Source organism: Peromyscus leucopus, chromosome 14 (assembly GCF_004664715.2).
Source record: "Peromyscus leucopus breed LL Stock chromosome 14, UCI_PerLeu_2.1, whole genome shotgun sequence".
NCBI classification, from domain to species: Eukaryota; Metazoa; Chordata; class Mammalia; order Rodentia; family Cricetidae; genus Peromyscus; species Peromyscus leucopus.
Genome location: NC_051075.1, coordinates 44,002,797 through 44,022,220, shown reverse-complemented (window position 1 = coordinate 44,022,220; position 19,424 = coordinate 44,002,797). Strand labels below are relative to the sequence as shown.

The 19,424-nt window shown below is 45.6% G+C and overlaps 1 protein-coding gene and 1 non-coding gene across 2 annotated transcripts in view; one reads left to right on the top strand and one right to left on the bottom strand.

Annotated features, from left to right (window-relative positions):
- Nucleotides 1-7,725, top strand: part of LOC114697734 (coiled-coil domain-containing protein 170-like) — a 41,508-nt gene extending 33,783 nt beyond the window's left edge. Inside the window, exons 7-9 of the mRNA XM_037210631.1 lie at nt 130-336; nt 2,645-2,902; nt 7,465-7,725. Of these exons, the coding sequence (XP_037066526.1) occupies nt 130-336; nt 2,645-2,902; nt 7,465-7,623 (624 nt within the window). The 3' untranslated portion in view covers nt 7,624-7,725. The remainder of the gene's footprint in view (nt 1-129; nt 337-2,644; nt 2,903-7,464) is intronic.
- A 9,130-nt stretch (nt 7,726-16,855) lies between these two features.
- LOC114697798 lies at nt 16,856-16,962 on the bottom strand. Its single transcript, XR_003735241.1, has one exon. It is a non-coding gene; the product is annotated as a U6 spliceosomal RNA (small nuclear RNA).
- Between the last annotated feature and the right edge of the window lie 2,462 nt (nt 16,963-19,424).

The following is a 19,424-nucleotide window of genomic DNA, read 5'->3' as shown; positions in this document are numbered from 1 at the left end:
ATTTTCCTGATGATTTTACTAGTTCCTATTTGTGCTGACAGATACTTTATTTATGCCATTAGCATTAAACCTCACCCAGAACATCTTAAAGTACCGTTCTGAATTTCCATACTGTTAATATCTACAAAGGAAAACTCCAGGACTCGGACTGCCCAGACAGATAAACACCGGAAGTTCAAACAATTGGAAATACTATTGGATATTGAGCAGAATTCGAAGATGGCTGCCGGCCCAGGAATGGAGGAGAAAATTCAGAAGCTTCAGAAGCAGCTTAGTGATCTGAAGTTGTCGAATAAAAACATGAAAACTCAACTGACGAGAATAAACGTCCTTAAAGTAAGCGAAGGGAGCCGGGCTTCCCGACAGTCCCCCGCGCTTCGGGGTTTTCCTGGTTTAGCGACATGTCTCCCTGTGAACTTTTATACTAAGTGGCCCAAGCCAGGTTCCACCACTCAATGACACAATGGAAAGAGCCCAGTTAGGGGTCTGGAGAAATGGCTCAGTGGTTAAGAGCACCGGCTTTTCTTCCAGGGCACTGAGGATTGATGCCAAGCACCTATATCATGGTTAACAACCATCTGTAACCCCAGTTCCAGGGGATCCAACCTGACCCTCTTCTGACCTCCTCAGGCACTGCATGAACATGGTACATAGGCATACATGCAAACAAAACACCTATACATGTAAAATAAATAAAACATATATATTTAAACAGCCAAATTAATAGTGGAAAGCCAAAAAAAAAAAAAAGGGAGATTTATTCAGTTTGGTCACATTGTAAAGAGGGACAAAGAGATCCAGTGAACACCCCCAAGTCCATCTTTCGGGTCTTGAAATGGGATCACAGTTAAATAGAGTTTAAATATGCACGTTGAGTTTGAATGTTCCTGGTCAAGGTGCCATCCTCCTGACCACTGACCCATCACTGTCTGGGCCTCAGCCTCATCCCTTACATTGGTCTGACAAGTTGTTAAAATTGTGTAACGTTTCCTCCTAGCAGACAAGTTTCCCCTCTGACTGGTGACTTTTCCTTCTCCCAGTGTGAGGTTTCTGTGGAAATTCCCATTTCTTTGGGGTCGTTGTTTGAATAGTCTGATAATCGATTGAAAAAGACAGTGTCTCCTTAGAGCAGCTTCATTTCTGCTAGGTCATTTATAGAGCTGTGGTATGTGCACACACACACACACACACACACACACACACACACACACACACACACAGACACACACAGATACAAACACGCGCATGCACGAACACATGCTTGTGCACACAATTAAAATGATTTTGTATACGTGCAAAATAATATTAAAGCCTATATATAACTCACTGTTTTCAACCTTCCTAATGCTTCGACCCTTTAATACACTTCCTCACGTTGTGGTGACTATAAAACTATTTCGTGGCTACTTCATAACTGTAATTTTGCTACTATTACTGATTGTAACATATATATCTGTGTTTTCTGATGGTCTTAGGCAGCCCCTGTGAAAGGGTCATTGAACTCCAAGAGGGTTTGCAAACCACTGCTACAGGAAAATAAACTGGATGTCTGTGTAGCCAGCAGACAACATGCTGTTAATCCCATTGAAACCCATGCATAGCTCACTGCTTCTCAAAACTGGCTGCTGTTCAAACTGTCACGACTATAAGCCATTTGCTTTTTGCTTTAGTTTTTAAAGATCTATTTATATGTGTTTTATTTTATTTTATGGGTATGCACCTGCACGAGGGTGTGTATCATATGCACCCAAATGCCCACAGAGCTCAGAAGAGGGCATTGGATTCCTCGGAACTCGAGTTTCAGGATGTTGTGAGCGGCCTGATGTGTGTTGTCAGAGTCAAACCCAGGTCCTCTGCAAGAGCAGCAAGCATTTGGAATGGCTGAGCCATCTCTCCAACACCGTCTTTTGGTTTTACTGTGGTGTTTGTTTGAGAAAGGATCCCACCAAATAGCTTGGGCTGGTCTGAACTCTGATCTTCCTGCCTCGGCCCATGAACTGTTGGGGGTCACAAGTGTGAACACTTTTTTTTTTTTTTTGCCTTATTGTGTTAATAGATTATTTTATTTTTAATTTTTTTGTGCTGTTTGTGGGCCTTTTAGTTTCAATACTATTTCAAGAGTTAGTTGTATCTGAACTCATAGTGACCATCTGGTGTGCAGTTTATCAAGGATATTTCTCTGCCGCAGAACCAGTCATTTTCTGGTTTGATATTTGGTTAATGTAGAGCATAGTATCACTGAGGACATAGAAAATCTGTTAAGTCTCTTTAAATTCCATGTGTCCAGTATATAAAATTGCTAGGACAAGGCAGGTTATTAATGAATATTAAAGTGAAGAAATAGTCTCTTAATTCAGAAATTGGTAAGATTTTCTTTCCATATATTTTTATGAATTTTTTTTTAAGGCATTTGAGCCAGAAATGGTATCACAAGCCTTTAATCCCAGCACTAGGGAGATAGAGGCAGGCAGATCTCTGCCAGTTCAAGGCCAGCCTAGTCTACTTGCTAAGTTCCAGGCCAGCCAGGGCTACGTTGTGAGACCCTGCCTCCAAACAAACCGAGTTGAGTTGTCTAGTCTGTTACTTCCAGGAGATCTGAGCACATTTGTCTCCGTCCTTCCCTGTCCCTTCTGTCCCGACACAGGACAAGACAATTGAGAGGCTCAGGCAATCTGTAACCAAAGTCGAAACAGTGAAAGAGAAGGCAGCTGCCAAAACAGACAACCTGAAAACCCCGTCAGACTCGGCGGAGCCGGCAGCCAGATCAGAGAAGGAGAGAGCCCACCAGACGATGCCAGCCCACCAGACGACGCCAGCCCACCAGACGACGCCACCCCGGGGCCCTCCTGAGTCCTCCGCCACCAGGAGCACACCGAAAGGGGTCTCAGGACGAGAGCAAGAGGTCTCTTACAACTACGTTAAAAACTAGTTTCGCTGACGTGGTCAACACTCACCTCAATGTAGACCTTAGCTAACTTTGACAAAGAGGGACTCTTTGGCTCATGGCATCAGAGGTGATTTGAACCGCTGAGCCTCTTACAAGGGCAGGTGTGTCCCTGGACACCGCAGCCAGCGCCTAACCCCTCACAGGGCCATTCTCCTTCTCTTCTTGGTGTCTGTGTGACAGCCTGTCTGTTTCACTGGTGGCTGTTGTTTCCCTTATGACAGGAAATGTGGCCACTGAGAAACGTGTAGCTTTATATTTCGGTTCTGTGACAGCAGCAATAACCCCAAGAGAAGTTCTTCTGGGTCCACATTGGGTCAAGTGCATCTCCCTGTGACCCCAACGTAGCTAGGGGCCAGATATACGCTTATTTTAGCTTCGGTTTGTGTACACGACCTCTAACTAACTAGGATGGTCGAAGCATGTAAGATAGAAAACCGTGTTTCTTTTCTTTTCTTTTTTTTTTTTTTTTAAAGATTTATTAATTTATTATGTATACAGTATTCTGCCTGCATGTGTCCCTGCAGGCCAGAAGAAGGCACCAGATCTCATTACAGGTGGTTGTGAGCCACCATGTGGTTGCTGGGAATTGAACTCAGGACCTCTGGAAGAGCAGTCGGTGCTCTTAACCACTGAGCCATCTCTCCAGCTCCCCGTGTTTCTTTTTTTGTTTGTTTGCTTATTTTTTGGGGGGCGTGTTGGCTTGTCTTTTGAGACAGGGTTTCTCTGTGTAGCCCTGACTATCCTGGAACTCTCTATGTACCAGGCTGGTCTTGAACTCACAGAGATCTGCCTGTCTCTCTGCCTCCTGAGTGCTGGGATAAAAGGTGTGTGCCACTAGCCTGGCAAGACATTTAAAAATTATATTTTGCTTTCTAATTTTATTTTATTTATTTTATTTTATTTATTTATTTATTTATTTTTGTGTGTGTGTGTGTGTTTGCCTGCATGTATGCATGTGCACAATGTATGTGCCTGTTGCCCTCGGAGGCCAGAATGAAGTACTAGATACTCTCTGGAACTGGAGCTACAGACAGTTGTGGATGCTGGGATTAGAACCAGGGTCCTGTGGAAGAGAAGAGAGATCTTAACCACAGGTCTATCTCTCCAGCTTCCCAATTTATTTGTTTGTTTATTTATTCATTCCTTCCTTCGTTTATTTAATGAGTGTTTTGCGTGCATATATGTCTGCATACCACATGTGTGCCCGGTGCCTGAGGAGGCCAGAAGAAGGTGTCAGATCCCCTAGAACTGGAGTCACAGGTCGTACACTTCCATGTGAGTGCTGGCGATCAAACGTGGGTCCTCTGCAAGAGCAGCCAGCCCTCTGAACACTGAGCCATCTCTCCAGCCCCCACTTTTAGAAGACACTGGGGCGTGTTTCATGGAGGTGGGTTGTACAGTGGAGGGGGAACCCTGCCTGAGGTCTCAGGGGCTGTCGGATGGCACGCTCAGCCTTTGCATCGGTGGAGGCTGGAGGCCTGTTGGTACATTCTAGAAGAATGTCCCTAATAGTCCCACAAAGGTGGGCAATGAATGGCACTCAAAAGGATGAGCCAGCCCAGGAGAGTTTGGCTCTGGACCTGCTGCAACCTTCCCAGTCTCCACGATCATTAAAGTTCTAAACACTGAACCATCCTTGTATCGTGTTTGACACAGGCGTGACTTTTTCCTGGGGGCTTCAGTTAACATCTCTGTACTTATAAAGCAAAACAAACACGTTTTTGTGGTATTGGGTATCAAACCTTCATGAATAGTTTGAAGCAGTTGTTAAGCAGTGTTTCATATTTCCATATTGGTTGCTTACGGGATTAGAAATGAACCCATTACTGTAAGATGCACTGACAGAGAGTTGTATCAGCAGCTTCTCTTTCCTGTTTCCGTCTTTTCTGTGTGTCTGTGTTCTAGCTTGCTTTCGCTCTTCAGTGTGCTGGTTGTATTTTCAGTCATATCTCTTCTCCTTGGATACGCTGTTTCATTCTTCATTTCTGAGGTGATTTCCTGCTGCTATTGCTTGATTTCAGAGATCAGACCTTTCTTATCCAAGAGACACCTTGGTCATAGTCCTTAGCCAATTCTGTTCTGAATACATTTGAGACTTAAAAGATACTCTCCACGTCTGCAAATTCTTGTTTAATTGATAATTTCATTTCTGTCAAAGTGCTGTATCCAAACATGGCTTCCATGTTTCCTGGCTGTTTGGTGTGTATGTATGTGTGCACATGTGTGCGCTTGTGTGTGTGTATTGCAGTGCATTTTATCACCTGAACAGGTTAGATGACACTGACTTTTCATTTTTGTCCTAAGATAGTCCCGTATAACTTGTCATTTATTTATTCATTCACTTTAATTAATTAATTAATTATTAATTTGTTGGTTTTTCAAGACAGGGTTTCTCTGTGTAGTTTTGGTGCCTGTGCTGGAACTCACTCTGTAGCCCAGGCTGGCCTCGAACTCACAGAGATCTGCCTGCCTCTGCCTCCCAAGTGCTGGGATTAAAGGCGTGCACCACTACTGCCCGGCTTCATTTTATATTTTTTAAAGATTGCTTTATTCTTAAACATGAGTATGTCTGTGTGAGCATGTGCTGTGTGTGTGTGTGTGTGTGTGTGTGTGTGGTGTTCTCAGAGGCCAGAGTCACTGATCAGTCACAGATGGCTGAGAGTCACCTGGCATGTATGCTGGGACTTGAACTCGGGTCCCTGGAAGAGTCATATGTGTTCTTAAGTGCTGAGCAGTCTCCAGCCCCCATTCACATTAAAGTCTGTGTATTTGCCCTAGTCTTTTCATATTTCTGCTTTAGAGCCCTTACCAGGGTTCTACTAGAACGTATGATAATTTTAGCTGAACACTGCCCTCTTCTGTTGTGACAGCAAGGACGCACCATTGAATTTCTTTCTTTCTTTCTTTTTTTTTTTTTTGGTTTTTCGAGACAGGGTTTCTCTGTGTAGCTTTGTGCCTTTCCTGGATTAATTTCTTTTTAAGGTGGCGGTACTGAGGCAGGGCCTTGCAGGTGTTGGAAAAGCACACTGCCACTAAGCTGTCAACCGAGCCCTTTAAAAGCTTCCTTTTGAAACCGGTTCTCACCCAGCTGCCTGAGCTGGACTTGAACTCCTTCTCCAGCCCAGTCAGGCCTGGAACTTCAGCGGGTATTACAGGTGTAAGCGGTGTCCTGAAGTCTTTGATTGGAGGTGGAGGGTTTCTGTGATGTCTCCTTCTGCAGTACTCTTTTCGTATACTCCCATTGCTCCTCTTTTCTGCTACCCACCTCTGCCTTGCCCACGCTCTGCAGCCTCCCCTCAGAAACCTTGCCTTCTAGAACCGCCATTTCTGGTCTCAGACGCTTCCAAGCCTCTTTAATTTCACGTCACCGGGGTCAGTGTGCTGATCCCCCAGGTCTCAGGCTTGTTGTTGGCACTGTGTCTGGGGATTAGGGTTGTCTGTGTGCCACACCATCACCTCGAATTCACCGCCCTCTGGAGCTGGCTCGGGAAAGTCATGTCCCCCTCACATGCAAAGCGAAAGCTGTAATTTTCCTTCAGTTGACTTTGTGGGTGTTTTTTTTTTTATTTGCTGTCCTTGTTGATTTCTTTGTCCTTTGGAGGATGGTTGGAAACATCTTTCTGAATGTCTGAAGACTGCTATTATCATTAAGCAAATCAGAAGCCCAAAAGGCAGTTTGTCACACCCAGTGGCACATGTCAAATGTCCCCAGTTCGGAGATGGAGGCACATGGGTCACTTGAGCCCAGGAGGTTTTTTGTTTTTTTTTTTTTTTTTGTTTGTTTGTTTTGAGACAGGGTTTCTCTGTGTAATTTTGGTGCCTGTCCTGGATCTTGCTCTGTAGACCAGGTTAGCCTCGAACTCACAGAGATCCCCTGGCTCTGCCTCCCGAGTGCTGGGATTAAAGGCTTCGCCACCACCGCCCGGCAAGCCCAGGAGTTTTAAGGCTAGACTGAGTAACAGAATGAATACAAAAAAGTATGCTGGCGAGATAGCTCAGCGGGTAAAGGCGCCTCCTGCCAACCCTGACGACCTGTGTTCAGTCCCTGGGACCCACATGGTAGGTGGGGGGAACTGACTCTTGAAGGATGTCCTCTGATCCCCACATGCACGTGCAAATAAATACATGTAAAAAAAGTAATCACATGATGAATGAATTATAGGTAGTAATAAAAGTAGGTTTAATGTACAGAAGTACAAGATGGGAAGAGATAAAAATGCACAAGAAATTTTAAAGAAGTCCTGTAACAGAATGGATTTTTCAAACTTGAAAATACCACTCCACCCAGGCCTGGTATGAAGCCCGGCTGTAATTGCAGCATTTGGGAGTCTGATAGGGAGAAGGTGGATTCAAGGGTAGCTTAGCTGCACGGCAAGACCCTCTCACCACCCTCCCCATAGGATGCATTGCATTAAAGAAATGTTTCATAAAATTCAGTCTGTACCAATGTCACTGTGCACAAGGAGCAGGTGGCTCATGGCAATGATGTATTGATTTTTCTCCGTGGTTCTTTACAGCTTGCTGACTTCCGAGAAACCATTATGAAGCTGTTGGGATTTAATGTGAAAACAGCAGACAAGGAAGTCATTAATCAGCTGAAGCTTGTCATCCAAGTTTATGAAATCTCCAACAAATCAAAGACAGCTTCTCACTGTGAGACAGAACAGGACAAGTGAGCAAGTTCCGCCTCTCCTTGCTGTCAAGAACTGACATACAGCTGTTCCCACAGCATCCGGAAAACAGCTACATTGTGAATAAAATGCACCCAGAAAGTTTCACTTAAAATCTCTTCTCTCCTGTGTTTGGTATTTACCTTTGCTTCGTGATGATCTTTCTTTACATTTATTTCTGGCTCAGTCTTTATCGTCACTTGTGATATATGATACTTATTACTGTTACTGACTGCATTTTAAGCAGGATATGAATCATAAACACATTCTTTTTTTTTTTTTTTTTTGGTTTTTCGAGACAGGGTTTCTCTGTGTAGCTTTGCGCCTTTTCTGGAACTCACTCTATAGCCCAGGCTGGCCTCGAACTCACAGAGATCCGCCTGCCTCTGCCTCCTGAGTGCTGGGATTAAAGGCGTGCGCCACCACCGCCCGGCTCCATAAACACATTCTTAGTTGCAATATTTATAATCATAGTTAGTAGTCCATGTCTTGAATGAATGATTTATTAGATAAACAACCCCCTTTAGAAAAGCAGATAATGTTATATTCTCTAATTGTGTCTATCTTGTTTTTTTAAATGGGGCATATGGATATCAGATATGACATTTTGAGGGGTAGGAGAAGTCCTGTAACTAGAACAGGCAATAGACTATTTGTGGCTATCGTCCTAGCATTTAATAGCCTCTACCTAATGTAGGCTCATTTTCCACTTAATAGTTACTTCATTCATTTACATTTGTATTTTGAGAAAGGGTCTTGCTCTATAGTCCAGGCTGGCTTCACACTCACAGCCTTTCCAATTTCTAGAAGTGGCTTCCTCCCCCACCCCTTGAGACAGGAACATGCTAAGTAGCTGGGATTAAAGATATGGGACACCACCGCCCGGCACCTTATTCTTTCTACTGTTTGGGACAGGATCTTCTGTAGCCCAAGGCTAGCCTTGAATGGCTTTTAATTTTTTCTTTTGACCAGGGTCTTACTACATTGCCCTGACTCTCATGTAAACCAAGCTGGCCTGGAACTCACAGAGATCCTCCTGCCTCTACCTCCCAAGTGCTGGGATTAAAGGTGTGTGCCACCATGCCTGGCACACACCTGGCAGCCTTGAATGGCTCTTCCTATCACCACATCTTAAGTTCTGGGATCATAGATGTGTGTGAGACACAACTCAGTTTTGGGGGACTCATTTTCATGACAGAGTCTCACTTGTATAACCTCGGCTGCCTTGAAACTCATTGTATAGCCCAGACTGGCCTTGAACTGGCAGCAATACTTCTACTTTGCTTCTAAAATACTAGGATTACGGGCTGGTGCCTGCTTCAGAATATTCCTTTACACTGTGTGAAGATTGGTTTAATTGTGATTGGTTTAATAGAGAGCTAAATAGCCAATAGCTAGGCAGGAAGAGGTTAGGCTGGACTTCTGGGGACAGAGCAGTCTCAGGGAAGAAGAAAGGCAGAGCCACCAGCCAGATGCAGAGCAAGCAGGACATACAGCAGGAAAGGTAGAGAGCCCTGTAAGAGCACATAGATGAATAGAAATGGGTTAATTTAAGTTATAAGGGCTAGTTAGAAACAAGCCTAGGCTAAGGCCGAGCTTTCATAATTAATGAGTCTCTGTGTCATGATTTGGGGGCTGGCGGTCCAAAAAAAAAAAAAAAAAAAAAAGCCTCCTCCAAGTGCCACCATGCCCAGCTTCAAAGGCAGCAGCCTAAAGTGACAGTTCTGGTTGGATCTCAAGGAAGTATTCTAACCACAGCGACACTCTTGGTTCCTTTCTCAGCAGCCACTTCCTTTCTCCTTGCCGCGTTCCCTTTGCGTAGAGCCCACGTTGCCTTGTGGTCCTGTGCTCGGAGCTGGTCATACAAGCTAGCCAAGCTAGCCCGTTCCCTTTGCCTGTGGCAGATTTGTCTGAGACATAGAAGTGTTCCGGGACTTCTTCTGGGAAAGCCTCCCTTGCCCTCAAAGACACAAGAAAGAGTCCCCTTTCTCCTATTGAACTTGTCCTTGAATGTGACCCTTGATGGTCGCATTCGTCGCCGTCCTGGATGAGCTCCGAGGAGGACAGATCAGGACACACCAGAGGCAGCACGCAGAAGATGGAAGGGCAGATTTTATGACAACCGTGAGCTTCCAGACTAGTCAAATATAGAAGTTCCTCACACTCGATGCTAAATGAGACCTCGCCTTTATTTGACTTTCTATTCTCCATGTGTTCGCTTCCCGACTCAACATTTTCTGTACCCACAACTGAAAAGGTTATCTATTTATACCGACTGTTATATGTTTTATACCTGCTAGCTGACTGTGGGTTCACTTGCCCTACCTGCATAGAAATGGTGGGCAGGCAAAGAGACCCTCTTTAAGGGCCAGTCTCCGGTACCTTCCCCCTTGTGATTGACAGCTGCAGTACAGTAGGCAGGCAGAAGCAGTGGTAAGTGGTGCCCTCTAGTGGTAGGCCTGAGTTATTAGGACGCTTAGCCCTCCAGTGTTTCAGATCCCCTCCCCTGGCAGCCTCCCACGTTATAGTCTGTGTCTGGGCTCTGAGACGCCTGGCCCTTGAAGGCTTGCTTTAGTTGTCCGGCAGCTGGCTGCCTACCCCTTCCACAACTCAGCCATTGCCAGGACAACAGAGTGTCAGCCACTCTGCCTAATTAATTACCTAGCCTCCTCTTTGTACTGCCCTTGGAGATTACTGGAAAACGTTACTAATTTTTAAAAAAAAATTTTTTTCAGTGGGTCACACTCATCCCAAAGTGATTTAAACCAATAGCTACTTGAAACTGGGCACAGCGGAGCACATGTTTAATCGCAGCCCTCGGGAGGCAATGGCAGGCAGATCCCTGTGAGTTCAAGGCCAGCCTGGTCCACCTAGCAAGCTCCGGGCTTCTGTGTGAGATCCTGTCTAAAAAGATTGAAAAGGTATCTAGCGAGTCATACCCTTTCCCGTCCACTAGGGGGAGGCATGAGCTTGCCTGTGTAATGGCTTGCGGAGGTTCTAAGGATTTCTGAGTCAACGCTGCAGCAGGTGGTCCTTTGTAGACCTTGAGGCCGGAATCAGTTTTTGAAGGTCTCGAGGTCTTACGTGGTAAAGGACATTAACTGCAGGACAGCACATCTGCACTGGGGAGCGAGGATGCTGGTAAACTCCAACTCCATTGCTCACAGTGAGATAAACCGGCTCTGCCAGGAAACTAGTGCTCTCTCTCTTTTAAAAAGCAATCGAAACAAGTTTTCAATTTTATTTTTGTTGTTTTATTATGCGTAAGGGGGGTTTTGTCTGCACGTATGTCTGTGCACCACTTGCAAGCCTTGTGACTCTGGAAGCCAGAAGAGGGCATTGGATCCTCTGGAATGGTAAGTTCAAGACCAGCCTTGGGCAGCTTAGCAAGACCTTGCATCAAAATAAAAAGCATGGTTTGGAGATGGCTCAGTGGGTAAGAATACCTGCTCTGCAAGGTCAAGGACCTGCGTTTGAATCCCCAGCACCCACATGCCACATGCCAGCTGGGCATGGTTGTGTATGCCTATAATCCCAACATTGGGAGGCAGATTCCAAGAACTTGCTGGCCAGCCAACCTAGACTTAACAGTGAGCTCCTGGTTCAATGTGAGACCCTGTCTCAAGGGATAGAGGAAGACATGTGCCATCCTGCTCTAGCTTCTGCATGCTTGTGCCCAGACATGTGCACCTGCAGGCTCATGTGCATACAAAACACACACACACAAACCCAAACTTCCTCCTCAAGTGCATTTGATCAGTATTTTGTCACAGCGATCTAAGGTAAACTCAGACACCTAGAAACAGGCTGGAGACAGAGCTCAGTTCTAGGGTGCTTGACTAGTATGTGTAAGCTGCTGGGTTCAATCCCTCGTTCTGCAAAACAAAGCATTACCTAGCCACTGTTTCTCCTGTGAGGTGTACCCTTGTCTCATTCCCATTTTACAGAGAGAGATCAAAGACATGAGTGTCCAGGTGCACAAGTTGGGGGGGGGGTTTGAGATGAAAACTCACCCAGGCCCTGGATTCCACTCCTGCTGTGGCCCGTCCTGATCTGTCTGTCCTGGCACCCCTCTATTGTCTGCCCTCCCCACAGAGCTCCTCTCCACAACTACAAGGTGGGCTTAGACTACAGAGCAAACAGAGGTGCTTTCCTGTCTTCAGACTCCCTGAAAGAAGCTTCCAGAATACCAAAGAGAAAGAATGCTGAGTACTCCCAGGGAAGGCTGCAAGGCTTCACACCTGGTGTCTTGGTTCGTCTTTTGCCAGCTTGACCCAGGTTAGAGCCACCTGTCAAGTGGAACCTCAATTGAGAGCATGACTGCACCATACTGACCCGTAGGCAAATCTATAGGGCATTTACTTGATTGATGATTGATGTGGGATGATGTGGGATAGCCCTGCTCACTGGGGGTGGTGCCAGCCCTGAGCAGGTCATTCTGGGCTGTATAAGAAAGCAGGATGAACAGATGAACAAACCAACAGTGTTTGTCCACGCCCTCTGCTGTAGTTCTTGCCTCTGGGTTCCTGCCTTGAGTTCCTGCTCTGACTTCCTCAATGATGGGTTGTAAGTTGTAAATTGAAATTAACCCTTTCCTCCCCAAACTGCATTCGATCAACTTTCTTTTTTATAGCAATATAAAGCAAACTATTAGAGCTGGAGGATTCAGATAGAAACCCAGAGGAAATCAGTACTGCCGGGGTCTGAAACTCGATCTGCTCAGGTAATGGTCTCAGAATCACCATGACTCTCCCTCTAATAGGAACTTAAAAACACAGACAGGGTCAGACAGGGGTGGCCCATGCCTTTGATCCCAGCACTCGGGAGGCAGAGGCAGGTGGATCTCTGTGAGTTTGAGGCCAGCCTGGGCTACAGAGATAGTTCTAAGACAGTCAGGGCTGTTATACAGTGAAACTCTGTCTCAAAAAACTCAAAAACCGAAAATCAAAAACCACACAGACACGACTTCCTGCCCCCTGAAAGCTCCTTAAGTCCCTGCCTCCTCCACTCATTCCTCCCTTCTTCCGGGCCCTGAGTAGGTCTCATGGAGTTTTGACTTCTCCTCACATTTATTGTTCAAAGCCTTGGGAGAAGAGCAGGGCAGAGGGGCTGGGCTTTGGAGTGCAATGGGTCTGCTTTGAACCCTTGGCTACTCACTAGCCATGTGATTTCTGTGTAGATTCCCCAAGTCTTGTTCTCTTCATTTGTGAGATGGTAATATAAATAGTACCTGTCTATGAGTCACTGCCTCAGGTAATAACTCAGGATGTTCTAGAGAGTTCCAGAGAAGTGCCTAATGAGCGGAGAGCAAGACAGTCGCTGTCTCTGGGAGTATTTTTAATTTGGATATTGAAAATCATTTCTTTTTTAGGTAATACAATTTAAAATTAAAATATCTCTTCACACAGTCTGACAATATAAAATATATCTACTCTATGATCTTGGAATATAGGTGTAACAATTTGATGTTAACAAAAATATGTATTGTCCTGTTTTCAAATATTGGATATGGTCATTTAAGGCAATAGTCCCAATTTTAAAATTTTTGCCCTATCCAATTGTTTCTAACCAAAAATTGTGTTTCACTTAAAATACTCTGGGGCTGGAGAGATGGCTCAGAGGTTAAGAGCACTGACTGCTCTTCCAGAGGTCCTGAGTTCAATTCCCAGAAACCACATGGTGGCTCACAACCATCTGTAATGAGATCTGGTGCCCTCTTCTGGCCTGCAGTCATACATGCTCTATACATAATAAATACGTAAATCTTAAAATACTCTGTCTGAGCCGGGCGGTGGTGGCGCACGCCTTTAATCCCAGCACTCGGGAGGCAGAGGCAGGCGAATCTCTGTGAGTTCGAGACCAGCCTGGGCTACCAAGTGAGTTCCAGGAAAAGGCGCAAAGCTACACAGAGAAACCCTGTCTCGAAAAACCAAAAAAAAAAAAAAAATACTCTGTCTGTTTTTGTTCAATAAATTGTTGAACTGGTACTGTTAACATTTGAAACAAATATACAAAGCCCATCATAAAAAAAAATAGTACTTGTCTAGTCCGATTGTCACAAGGATTCCTATAGTTTGGCTCTTGAATATCCTCCAATGGCCCATGGATGGAAAGTTTGGGGTCCAGCCCCATGGCACCCCTGGCAGGCAGTGGAAGCTTTAGGAGGTAGGGCCTGGTGGAAGCGAGTTAGGCCACTGGGGACATGCTCCTGATGCATCCCCTGGGATTTCACCATCTCCTCTTGTTTTCCTCTACTTTTTGCCATAAGGTGATGAGCGTTATCTGCCCTGTATTCTGCCTTGCTATAAGCCCAAAGCAGTGAGGCCAACAAATCATGAGCCAGAAGCCCAAAACCATCAACCAAAAGAAGCTCTTGGGGTGGGGGTGGGTGGCTGGAGAGATGGCTCAATGGTTTAGAGCACTGGCTGTTCTTCCAGAGGTCCTGAGTTCAATTCCCAGCACTGACATGGTGGCTCACAACCATCTGTAATGAGATCTGGAGCCCTCTTCTGGCCTGCAGACATACACGCAGGCAGACCACATACATAATAAATAATACTAACACATAATAAATCTTAAAAAAAAAAACTCTTTGGGGTGCTCTGAGGTGTAGGATAGGGGAGAGTTACACTCCCATTTTTATGTAGATCAAGCTGGACTTGAACTCGGGATCCTCCTGCCATGGCTTCCCAAGAGCTGGGTCTCCCAGCATGCACCATTCCACCCAGCCCAACTTTTCAGTTGATTCCGGTATTTTGCTCTAGGAACGCAAGCCACTAAGACAAAGATTGAGTGACATGAAGCAGGCAGGGACACGGATGGCAGTTGTGTCTTCCTTGTGTGAGAGCAAGTGCCCTCATAGTTCCTCTTGTCTGAGACACTTCAGGCATTAGGGTGTTCAGCATTAAGGGGGCAGCCTTAACAACATAAATGCACCAGGCAAATAGCATCCTCAAAGACAAGTGTCTTATGAAGAGTAAATGGAACGAACGTTGGCTGTCAGGGAAATTTGAGGACAAAACTACTGGAGAAGTTGTCAAGGATTTTTCTCTCCTAAATTGTATTTTAGAGTGGGATGGGGGTGGGAGAGGACGAGCAGGTGGGGAGGAGAAGGATGGGGCCATGCTGACAAGCCTGTGAGACAGCAACCCTGGTAGCAGACATCTGGAGACCTCAGTGGCATCAGCACAGTAATGGAATTTCCCAGAAAGAGGCCAGGCATCCATGTTCCTGCAGATGTAAATCTGTTTCCTTTAAAATGTGGTAATGTTACCTTTTGCTTTTTATTCCTTTAAAAATTGACACATAGTTGGGACTGGAGAGATGACTCAGTGGTTAAGAGCACTGAGTGCTCTTCGAGAGGACCCGGGTTCAATTCCCAGCATCCACATGGCAGCTCACAGCTGTCTGTAACTCTAGTCCCAGGTGATCAGATGCCCTCTTCTGATCTCTGAACACACCAGGCATGCACATGGTATACAGACATACATTTGGGTAAAGTACTACACACATAAACAATTGATGCACAATTGTTGTACATATACTTGTAGGGGTACAGTGTACTATTTGAAAATGGGTGTATAATGTGTGATGATCAGGGTTCTCATTTCTTTGTGTTGTGGGGGGTTCAGAATTGTGTCTTCTAGCTTTTTGTGGGGACAGCAGGGTCTCACCGTAGCCCACGTTGGCCTTAAGTTCCTCACATATGATCTTCAACTCCTTCTTCTACCTCTCAAGTGCTCCCATTACAAGTGTGCACGCCACACCTGCTTTCCCTGTCTGTTTTGAAACACAGTAAATTGCTGGCAGTTACAGTTGCCCTACTGTGCTGATGAATGCTAGAACTCACTCATCCTTTCTAACTGTAATTTTGTACCCTTGACAAACCTCAGAAGATCTGGGTTAAAAAAAAAAAAGAGAGAGAGAACAATTTATGCAATGTTTATCACTATAGTCTGTTGGTATGGGACAATATGAGTCATTTCTTTTGTGTTTATTATCGGTGGTGTGTGTGTGTGATGTACACGTGTAGGCAGATGTGGAGGTCAAGAGGACAACATGCAGGAATTGGCTCTTTTCTCTATCTTTTTAGGTAGGTCCCAGGCACTGACCTCAGCTATTGGTGGTAAGTTTGCTTTTGCTCACAGAGCCGTCTTCTGGGTTCAGTATGAGACATTTCTGATATTTTTCTCTAATGAGTGAAAAATTTAAAAATATTAAATACTTTAGAAGTAGAGAAAAAATGGTCAATAAAAAAAAAGATTGAACTACAGAATCAGATAGTCTTATTAGAGTCTGTGGCCTCTTAACCATGTCCATCTATAACCTTTCTCCTTCCTGACCTCATCTTGGGGACTGTCACACTGTCTGGCTTGTCATTAATGCTGTTTTATTCTGAGCCACAAGAGGTAAGGATGCTGCATTTCCAGAATTGCGTTTGAGTCATTTATGAAATTGCACCTTACCATTTGCTACCGTTTCTGGGGGCTTGTTAGCACGTCCTTCTCAAATGGGCGTGCACAGTCACACCAGGGGCTCGTGTTCCTTCTAGAGCATGTAGAACACTGCTTCAGAGCTGGGGGCCAGGCCAGGGATGCGCATCCTTCAGGCTGTTAGGTTTCAGATGGCTAGAACATTAGCCACTCAAGGTATTGGAGAGACTCGGGTGCAGTTCGAGCACCTTCAAGGAGCTGCACAAAAAAAATTTGCCTGCTTATTTACAGACACCAAAGATTAAGATTGAGGCATGCATGGGGGGCTTGCAGAGACCTGGCTGCAGAAGCTGGTTGCCCGGGTGGATCATTTAAACTTCAGGTCAGAGGAATCTTGTTCAGTGGCCTGGGTACATAGATATCAAGTTAGGTCCCCATTGCAGCTATGTTCTTGGTACCTGGGACACCAGCCAAATGTAGATCAGTAAAGAGTTAAGTTGTATAGTTATACTCATAGGTGACCAGGTCTAGAGCAGAACTTGACAACGTTTCACACAGCACTACCCAGTTCTACAGGACAGTCTGCTTCAGGTTATGTCATATATAAGAAAAAAAAATCATATGCAAATAGACACGAAGGGAGAATGTTAGCAGGTGTACAGATAAACTTGAGGTGGAACATTTGTTTACACGTATGAAAGTAGGAATGCCTCTTCTCTTTGAGCCTCAGTTTCCCCATCTGTAGAAAGGACTGGGAAGATGTTCAGTAAACATCACATTCATTTTTTTGGGTAGGGTAGGGGTTTAAAAATATGGACCAATTCATGAATTTGCATGTCATCCTTGCTCAGGGGCCATGCTAATCTTCTCTGTATCATTCCAATTTTAGTGTATGTGCTGCCGAAGTGGGCACTAATTTCATTTTATTGCCACAAAGACATGAGATTTCTACTCCAATCAACCCCCAAATATTAAGTTGTATCGTTATAAGTTATAATAGTGCTGTGCCTTCCGACTGAGACTCACTCCAAGTGCTTAGAGATTGAAGAAGAAAAAGCTTTAATAATGGCACACACCAGTTCTGACTAATGCACAAAAGGGGACCCCGGTCATGAACAGAAACCACCCCTCCCATCAGCCTGTCTAGTTTCTCAGCCCCAAGTTACACTTTCAACAATTAAACATGTTTTGCAGAGACAGAAACTCCAAGGTTTGGCTATTTGGACAAATGGGGAGATTTAGAATATAAAAATATTGTCATCATTGTCCCGAGACAGGCTAGGCCTGCTTTTCCCGAGCAGCTGTTAACTGGGGTCACCCTGTCTGTCTGGCAGATCTATGATCTTCCTGATAAGAGGCACCAGGTTCACACTGCGTTCACTTAGCACCATCTGACAGGGTTGTCTTCTCTGGACTGCCTGGCAGAGGCAGCTCTCCTTTAACTAAGTCTTACTTTAGGGTAACTTAATATTTTCTGGGCGAGTTTATTGGTTAGTCCCTTATAACACCAGTTTGTCAGCTCTGTTTCCTTCTTCTGCATTGTAGGAGGTCTGATTTCTGAGCTGGGGAGATGGCCCCTGGCATGCTGGGAGATGGCCCCTGGCATGCTGGGAGATGGCCCCTGGCATGCTGGGAGATGTCCCCTGGCTTTCTGGGGAGATGGCCCCTGTCCTTCTGGGGAGATGGCCCCTGGCTTTCTGGGGAGATGGCCCCTGGCTTTCTGGGGAGATGGCCCCTGGCTTTCTGGGGAGGCGGCCCCTGGCATTAGGCAATGTTGTTTCTGCTACTCATCACCAACGAAGGTATCACTGCTTTGCAGTGGTCTGATTCCACAGTGTGGGTTCTATCTCTTCAGATCCTTTTGAACCAGACCAGGTCATAAGCACAGAATGTGGGGTAGGTCTGATCCTATGCGTTAGAGCAAGCAAGAGCATCCCAGGACCCCTCTGGCTATACTCAAAAGAGAGAGAGAGCAACAATCCAGAGGCATGCCTTAGCATGACCCTGGCCTAGTAGTCATTTTTTTGGGGTCTTCCATTTTCATTTGTGTGTTCGTGTGTGTGTGTGTGTGTGTGTGTGTGTGTGCTTTTTCTCTCTTGCCTCAGTCTGTTTCGCCTCTTCTTTATTTCTTACAGAACCCCCCCCATCCATTTCCTCTGATCTTCTACATTGAAGCCTTTGTGAATACGTGAGTGGACAGAGTGGGTGCTGTGGGGTTGGAGAGGGTGTCACAGACACAAGATGAGCCCTGCTGTCTGTGTCAAAGGTGAGCTGGCACTGTGGGGAGGTGGGGTGCACATTCCATAGAGCTGATGTTGGTAAAGGCAGGGTGGATGGGGCCTGTCCTTCCTTCCTTCAAGTTCTCAGCTCTAAGCTTCAGAGTACACAGGGCATCATCTGAAAAGAGGCAGGATGGGAACGAGATGAATCCACTTCCGTCCCTCCTTGCAGCAAAAAGTATGTGTGTTATAAATAGGATTCTCTGCTCTGCTTCCCTCAATGCTGCCCACATCACGCTTCACGTTAATCTAGAGTGATCTAGAGTTAATCTAGTGTGAGCACTAGTAGATAGAACACACATCAGTTCGTTAGAAGGTGGTGTGTGTGTGCTGGGCGTGCTGCTCAGTGATGGAGCATCTGGGAAACCCGTGGATCCTTCCTTAGCACTGAGAACAGCAGCGAAGTGAGCTAGTGGACTGGTGTTGTTCATCATACGTAACATGACTGAATGTTAATAATACAGTATTCAGTGCCTTAGCCAGGCAGTGGTGGAGCACACCTTTAATCCCAGCCTCAGCAGGCAGAGGTAAATGGGTCTCGGTGAGTTCGAGGCCAGCCTGGTCTATAGAGGGAGTTCCAGGACAGCCAGGGCTACACAGAGAAACCCTGTCTTGAACAACAACAAATTAGTGCTTTATTCCTGAAGATGATTTCCTAGTGAGGAACTCAGTCTCCATTACAGGGTATCGTAGGGGAGAGGCAGATCCTTCTTTGTCACACCACGTGACTGCTCTGCTAGGTAGCTTGTGGATGGGCTAAGACAGTGACTCCGCTAAGCAAAAGCCCCGTTCTTACCACTGGGTTGCAGGGTGCTTTTTGGTCTAACCATTGGCACTCACTGTCTCAAGAATCCCTTCCTAGTTTGGGTCATGGTTCAGGTAGACTGGGGTCACCACCCTCTCACTGTGCATTCAAGCAGACAAAGCACCCATCTGAGCCCCATTATCGTTCGTGACGGACAGGGTGAGTCAGCAAGGCAATTTCCTCCCCTCCATTCATTCCGTTTGCTTCAGATGTCCTGCACTGATATGCCTGGTGTAATAAGCTGCAAACTGTGGGTGTTTGAGGGTCTTTAAAGAGAGAACAGGCTGCCCC